Below are 8399 nucleotides of genomic sequence, written 5' to 3' on the forward strand. Positions count from 1 at the left end.
ATGAGGAGGAATCGAATCGTACAGGTAGAATTGGATTTTAACCCAATTTAGCACTTAAAACAAAGTTTTTTATACTTCAGCGCCGCGCCCATTTTCGACTTTTTATTTTGCAAATATCTCGCAAACTATTGATCCGCAAATAAAAATTCAAGTGGAGGATAAATCCGCAAGTAAGGAGGAATCGTTTAAGCCCTGAATGGGTGCAAAATATTAATATTTAATATTTACGGGCGCCAACTTCACAAGTCTAATGCTTCCTCCATGTATATATTCTCTAAGGTTGGTACCTACCCCCACCCTGGACCCTGGCTTAACTAACTGACCGTGCGTTCGCACATGTAAACAATAGTTAAGGGGGCTCCAGCGAGCACTGGTACCAACCCGAAAACTATTCGGTTAGTTGGTATAATCACTTCTGTGAGTATATATCTATATATACGTGTATATATAAATATAAGCGAGCACCATCATCTATATATATGATGTGTCCGTACCTATGGTAAACAAACAGCAGCTTCTGTCACATACAGAGCGTTTTATTTAGAATTAGTTTTTTTGTGTTATAAAAAATGAAAGAAATCACACATCACTGTAAGATCAGAGTCATCAAGATTTGCAGGATGCTGAAATGATTTTGCAACAGCAAAAAAGAAATAAAAAAGTAATTGATGATAACAAACAAAAATTAATTGTATTAAAATGTATTATTAATGATAAGATAATTTATAAAATGGCCAAAGAATTGATATCAATAGAAGTATTAGTAGATGCATATAAAAAAGATCCTACAAATGGCATCACCTCATTATTATCTATGAGTGTAAATAATAAAGTAAGAGTTATTTCAAATAAAAAAATTATTGACGCAATTTTTGATAAAATAAAAAATAATTGCAGTTAAAATTTTTCAATGTTCTATTTTATTTTAAAAAAAAAATATGTGTAAGTAATCCATAGGAGAACGCGATTAAAAAAGAGTTACAAATGACATGAAACTTATGTAAGTACTTGCAGTGTAATTCTGAAATATTCAAAAGCGCGCGCCTTACAAACAACAAGATGGCATCCCGTCATGACCCTGCTAATTCAATGACTTGATCAATACTTTACAAAATATCTCAAATATTTCCAGGGTTACCTATATTTTTGAAGGTACCATCTGAAAGCTGAGATGTTTTTCTATAAAACAGTTACAGTCCTGACATGTAACTCCTCAATTATTGTTAGAAAATACCGATGTTTTCACGTTGCTCTATGAGAGGCTATGTATAATGTACGAACTTTGAGAGCAAATATCTCAAAATTTTCCAGGGTTAGAGGGGTAAATCAGGACACCGTTGGAATCAGCGTGTTTTTACCTATCAATTAAGCTACCTGTGACCTCCTAACTCCTCCCGCTGGAGCCCCCTTAAAAGCGCTTAAAGTGCGCCAAAATGTGATCAGCTGATTAAGGGGGCTCCAGCGGGAGGAGTTAGGAGGTCACAGGTAGCTTAATTGATAGGTAAAAACACGCTGATTCCAACGGTGTCCTGATTTACCCCTCTAACCCTGGAAAATTTTGAGATATTTGCTCTCAAAGTTCGTACATTATACATAGCCTCAAAGTGCGCCAAAACGTGACCAGCTGATTAACTATTGTTTACATGTGCGAACGCACGGTCAGTTAGTTAAGCCAGGGTGGGGGTAGGTACCAACCAAAAACTTAACCAACGCATCATTTCCGAACAGAGCCTAGGAGAAACATGCTAGATTTCAAAAGTCAAGCTCATCACTTATTTCCATGTCAAATAAAAATTTTTAAAAATGAAGTATATAACAAGCGATACAGTAAAACGATTTGAAATGTTGTGTAGTGTATTTTTACGGTATATTTACGTTTATAAAGTTTCGAAAACATCCATCAGAAAGACCTATATATGATAAATGTCGTCTCAAACTCCATAATTCTCTATGCAATTCGAACGTAATAATCTGATACGTTCAGTTATATCAGTTGATTTGAATGTACTACTAATCACTTTAACAAATTTATTACAATTTTTACAAAAAAACACTAACAACAACTTCGAGTGTCACAACTTTAAAACTTTTACAACTACTGAAGTTATATTGTACAAGGACAAATAACTTTTAAGTCCAGTGAACTATTGTAGAAGAGTATGATCTTAAAATATGCAAGCCATTATATATTAGTTTGCTATAATTTTATAGTATCCCTATTGTTGCGGTCCAATAAAAACCAATAAAAAATTCATTGATTTCACCATAGGATTTTTCTATTGGTTTGTTATCGGTATTTGCACCCGTAAATCCAAATAAAATCCGAAATGGTCAAAAATAGATTTTCTATATCATTTAAGTATTATAACTAGGACATGATTGAACAAAAATAAATTGACAAATTTATGTCATACCATCCGGATGGTAACACCAAAACGGGGGGACTGAAGTATTTTTTACAAAATTCTAATGAAAATTAATAACTAACTTTTCTTTCAATTTACATATAAAATACTCTAATCCCCCCGTTTTGATGTTACCATCCGGATGGTATGACATAAATTTGTCAATTTATTTTTGTCCAATCATGTCCTAGTTACAATAAATGATATAGAAAATCTATTTTTAACCATTTCGGATTTTATTTGGATTTACGGGTGCAAATACCGATAAGAAACTAATAGAAAAATCCCATTGTAAAGTTTTATTGGTTTGTATTGGACCGCAACAACAGGGATAATTTGCACGAATAGGATAACCAAGTTATTTCAATAATTAATACTCGTTTTCAATCTACAAAGATCATTCAAATGATTTACAAATTATTTCCTTTTTTGAGATAAGTAGCTCTTTTATTATTAACAAACAAATAAAATTAATAACTAAATAAACTCTGCACCCCGGGTCGTTTGGTTTAAGGGCTTAAAAGTACAGGATTATGGGATTAAAGTACTTGGGGTAAAGTTTTAGGAGGTTTTTAGATTAGTTTTAGAACGTCTGAATTTGCCGCTAAAAATCAGTATAAGTTTCTTTGTAGGTTCGGAACGAACGTTACACTGGACCTCTTCCACTGCCTTCAAGGTTCCTTAATGTTGTCATGTTGTATTATCAGGTAACTTTCCAGGCAGTTTTCATTTGCCGGAAGCACTTAAAGTATCCGTACATGGCCTGGAAGCATGAAAAAATATGCAAGTACAAAAGATTGCAGTTGCAATGAATTGGCACACCAGACCCTCAAAAGCTCTCAAAGTAGGAAAATAATGTATTAAGGGATGAATTGAAGGAAATAAGTACACTAAATTAAAAAAATAATATATTTATTAAATAAAAAATGTAATTATTCACCGTTTTGGTCGTTTTTTTTTTTTTCCTTAAATTTCCTGCTAATATTTTTTGACAGTCCTTTTAACTCTGTTTAACTCTGCCTCCATCCCAATCTGAACAGTTCTTGATTAAAAGTACTTGGCCCATAACTTGTTTTATTAATTTAGGTTTTTCTATTATATTCCTTGTCAATTGAGCATAACTATTGAGCATGACCTCTAAAGAAGAAAATTTGTTTATTATGAAATACATGAAACTTTTTTTTCTGTATTAAAATTATTTTCTTTCTTAGTAACGACGCACTGGAACATGTTTATTTTCACCATAATTGGCTTGTATCCACACAAGATTTGAGCAGTAAATCATAATTTATAATGTACATCGATGGACATTAGCAACATATACACAACGCGGTATGTAACAGGGCAAGAAATTATATTTAATTATTTTGAAGATCATAGAAATTATGTAGATTACTTGATTTTTAATGACGATTAATTATTGTCTACAGCCTGCATTCAGTAACTATAATGTTGGTCTGATATTTTTTTTTGTTACTAATGATGTTAAAGTTTTGTTAACCGATGAATAAAAAGCAATTTTTCAATAGAAATGCTATTTATTTAGATGTTTGTTAAAGTTTTCACTTGCTACTATATAGAACAATTAAGATGTATGATAGGCCTTAAGTTGTAGAATAACTATTTATGATAGGTCATTAATGATTTCATTACGTACTAGTATTAGATGTTCTCAAGAGAAGTATTAATAAATTAAATTTTTTCGTAATAGTGTGCGGAGAATAGGTGTTTTCCACACTATTTTTAGTGCGGCACATCAAATTTTCCACACTGATCATGAAAAAAGTGTGTGGAAAGCTATTTTCCGGTGTGCGGCAAAGATTTTTTATTTTCCAGTGTGCGGAAAATCATTTTCTACACTCCTGAAAATATTTTTACAAAAATTTCTAAAAAGTTAACGAAAAAATAAAGTTAAAAAAAATTGTAAAATTGTAATAAAATTAGGTTTTTTATATAGTTTTAAAAAACTAAAAATGATTTTTTTTTTGAATAACGATTATTTTATTTATTTTGTAGTCAGGAGGGGGGGGGTGGATCCCCTGGACCCCGCACAACCTATCTTGTGAGTTAATTATTTTTCACTTTATATTCAACTATTTTTTAATGATTCAGAAATGTATTATATTAATATTTATTGTATCCAACTCATACGGATGAATAATGCAAATTGCATAAACTTTAAAATCATTATTTAAATTACTTATTCTACTATTTACATCAATTTTCCTCACACATGTTACGAAAAATGTTGTACGTAACTTGTGCGGACGATTTCCCGTACTCGTGTGATTGACTCGCACTCGTAGCCGATGCCAGTAACACGTGCCCTGCGATCACACTCGTGCGCTCAACTGGCACTCGTTCCCAGCAACTTCGGCCACTTGTACGCGTCAATCACAACTCGTGCGGGAAATCTTTTATTCCGCACTTGTAACGTAAATAACTATTGTTTTTCCCTGTTACCCAGTCACTTTGAAAAAGCATTCTGCTGCAAGTCAGGTGGTAGCACATTTTTCTTTAGTTCAACATGCACAGAGTTTTTGTAAATAAAGTATACGTTTGCATTTGTAGTTTATCATGTACATAAGAGAATAACTGAAAACTTTTATGGGACCAAACGTTTCTAGTTCTGATCACTCAAGTTGTAGTGAAGTTTTATTTCCACAATTTAATATAATCATGACTTTAATATCATTAGAAAAAAATCAATATGTATATGCATTAAATTTGAAAGAATAATGTCATTAGGAGAAAATAATTAAAATTAATACAATTTTTATTAAGCTACAATAATAACTTTCTTATAGATAGTCGTTCTTACATTGATTTACGTTTTCCTGGTACAAGGCAATCAAAGTCGTACAGCTAATTTTTAAAAGATAATAATTAATGTGTATTAGGAAAATATTAAGACATTTCAATGGGTCTTATTTGAATAGTGTATCCAAAATTATAGCTAAAGTACTCATGAATATTTTGGCAGTTTTTTATCAATGCATTTCAGTACCAGGTACAAAGTTTTAGAATATAGCCAATTATTCACTGAATAGTCTGATCAACTAAGAGTTAATTTTTAGTTCACACAGTAATGATCACACAACTTATTGGTTTGTAAAAATTTTACAAAAAACTGGAGACTAATTTGTTAAATATTTCTGCTATTCTAATCCAACCACTATTTTACAATATTGCAGAAATTAACGTTTAAATAAAAAAAAAACTGACTCAAAATAGTATATCCACCAATTAGTCCCAACTTTCCTCCATTTCTACAGCAGTGCTATTGGAAACCACAATTGGCAGTGATCGAGGTGGTTGAGCAGCAGAATTATTATTTTGAGGAACTGTGGATCCCGCATCCGTAGTTTTTTGCACAGTGCCAGTTGGTGAGTCCCAATCTTCCTGTTTGGCTTCAACAGTATTAAACGTATTTGTTGGTGACTGATTGAATCCTTCGTCATTATTATTTCTATTGAAATTGTTTTGCCGGTACGGCCTGTCATTCTTATTTTGCCAGTCATCATTGTTCTTCCAATTATCTCTACCTCTTCTTCCACCTCTGTCGTTCCAGTTTCCTCTACTTCTCCTATTTGCACCACCACCCCTATCCCTTCTGTCAAAGGAGTTGTCAGCATTATCTCCACCATCTCTGTTATCATATCTATCATTCCAACCTCCTCTACTTCCTCGTCCGCCCCTGTTTCCCCTACCTCCTCTACCTCCTCTGCCTCCCCTGTTTTCTCTGTCGTAAGGCCTGTGTCTAAAAATTTATACAATTTAATAATTTAGCAAATTAACATTTCATTTGTTGAAAAAAACTAAAATAAAATAAGAACCTGAAACTGCCTCTGAAATTTCTTCTATGCGATTCATTACCATAAGAGTCGTTGCGGTCAAAATTCCTTGAATTTCTGTGTTTATTTGAGTGCCAATTATTTTCGTAACTTTTATTTATTGGATTATCAGATGCCAGCCAGTCATCATTGTTATTCCCATAACTTTTACTAGTTGAATTACCTGATGCTAACCAGTCGTCATTATTTTCATGACTTTTATTATTCGAATTATCGGATGCCAGCCAGTCATCATTGTTAGGCTCAGAAGAAGATGAAACCACTGGCTGGACAGATTTTTCCTGAGGAACCCCATCACTAGGTTCATCCCAGTTCTCTCCATCACCTTGTGCAGCAGCTTGTATGGGTACTGTATTTGATGTATTATCTAAGCAACTGCTGTTCTGTGAAGACTGTTCAGTTGTGTTGAATGGAGCACTAGGTTTGAAAAAGGGTAATCTAGTAGGTGCTGGTGCTGGCTTCTCAGTAGTAGATAACTCTTCCGAAGGTTCATCCCAACTTTCTTCTTCAACGTTGGCATTGCTATTGTTATTATCGTGTGGGGTCTTGTTCCTTTCAAATCTTTCTCTTGGTTTATTATCAAATCGACGATCTTGCCTACCTCTCCAATGATCTCTATTATTACTATTATTATAACTTGTACTGGACTGTTGGATTTCTTTGTTTGGATTGAAGAATCCCAATGAATTAGCAGCAGGCGTGATATTTTGCGAAGTAGCTTCTGCTGGGTCATCCCAATTTTCTTCATTGGCTACTGTATTACTAACAAATGTTGGTCGCTGGTCAAATTGTTTACTTCTGTTGAAGGAATCTGATCGATTGTTTCTGAATGTGGAATTTCGAGAGTTGGTTGTAGTTGACCGTCCACTATCCCAATCGTTGTCATCACCAGTTGCTGAGTTGTCACGGCCAAAGCTATTGCTGGATTCAGGTTGCTGACTACCACTTCCACTTGGATTGAAAAAGCTCAACGTTTTCGGGGCACTCGTAGAATGTTCCATTGGCTCGTCATCCCAATTTTCATCATTTCCTACTGGCATTGTATTATTTGTATCGCGTCCGTTACGACTATCAGACACAGGTTCCCGATCGTCTGCTTTGTTGGCAAGAAATTCCATCGTCCTTGGAGCAGGTGTGACATTCTGAGGAGCAGTTGTAGCTGACGGTTCATCGTCCCAGTTTTCTTCATCAGCATTGTTGGAAGGTTTAGCAAGCGAGCCCGGTATATTCGAGGCTTGTTCCGAGGAAGGCCTGCTTGGGGCGTCCCAATCATCGTTTGCAGCTGATTCCCAGTTGTTGTCAGCTGCAGGAACAGGAGAGCCCTGCTGGCTCCTGTCAAAGTTACGAGACTGAAAGCCTCTGCCTCGGCCTCGGCCTCTACCTCTGCCTCTACCTCGAAAGGGCTGTGATTCAGCTTCATAATTCCCACGCGGGTTCCGTGCATACCCGTTGATGGTGGGCTGACTGCAGTACAAAGATGGTTCAAGCCAGTCGTCAACGTTTGCCGGACTAACGTTGGCCTCGTAGCTGTACTTGTAGCCGTCAGTGACTTTTAAGGTTGGCTGGAGCGCAGCTGACTCGCTTAACGGTGGAGAAGCCAGATGACCTAACGCGACTTCCGGGGTCGCGGTCACGGGATCATCGTCCCAATTTTCTTCGACCTCAGCTTCTATCCCCATGGCTCAGAACTATTCAGAAGACAAAACTTATTTTGAAGAGACGCAGACGCCAGGTTCGCAGGTAGCAGAAATGAAAACTGATGATATATATATATATATATATATATAGGTAACGCAGTTTATGGTATGGTCAGGTATGGTTACACAACCATATTTGGTGTGTGAGGCCGCCTGTGCATGGGAAACCTGCAGTCTGGAGAATGCCAGTCAAAGCTTCGGCGGGCGATTCAATTCAAATTGATAGAGATCAATATTTTTTTTTTTTCTTGCATTCCGTACAGCAGAAACCTTGTTTTCAATGAAACTAGACTCTGAAGAGTCTGAAGTCGTATTATGTATCGTAATGTATCGTAATCGTATATATGTATATATTCTCTAAGATCAGACCCCTGGGCCCTGGGGCTCTATCACGACCTTCGATATCTCGCAAAAGCCAGTATTTTTTTCGATAATTTTTATAC

At 35.3% G+C, this 8399-nt stretch overlaps 1 protein-coding gene across 2 annotated transcripts; it reads right to left on the bottom strand.

Moving 5' to 3' along the window:
• Nucleotides 1–3503: 3503 nt before the first annotated feature.
• LOC106639745 (uncharacterized) lies at nucleotides 3504–7998 on the bottom strand. Of its 2 annotated transcripts, XM_089590012.1 has the most exons (3): nucleotides 6242–7998; nucleotides 5631–6165; nucleotides 3504–3542 (listed from the first exon to the last, which is right to left on the bottom strand). In XM_089590012.1, the coding sequence occupies exons 1-2, from the start codon at nucleotides 7936–7938 to the stop codon at nucleotides 5652–5654; spliced, it is 2211 nt and encodes a 736-aa protein (XP_089446138.1). In that variant the 5' UTR covers nucleotides 7939–7998; the 3' UTR covers nucleotides 3504–3542; nucleotides 5631–5651. The 2 variants fall into 2 exon arrangements, with proteins under 2 accessions (XP_089446138.1, XP_014208987.2); XM_014353501.2 differs by lacking the exon at nucleotides 3504–3542 and having other exon boundaries at nucleotides 5224–6165.
• Nucleotides 7999–8399: the final 401 nt, after the last annotated feature.

This window comes from Copidosoma floridanum, unplaced genomic scaffold (genome assembly GCF_036245765.1).
Source record: "Copidosoma floridanum isolate Cflo_tuat_1 unplaced genomic scaffold, Cflo_Japanese_pri ptg000011l, whole genome shotgun sequence".
Classification (NCBI taxonomy): Eukaryota; Metazoa; Arthropoda; class Insecta; order Hymenoptera; family Encyrtidae; genus Copidosoma; species Copidosoma floridanum.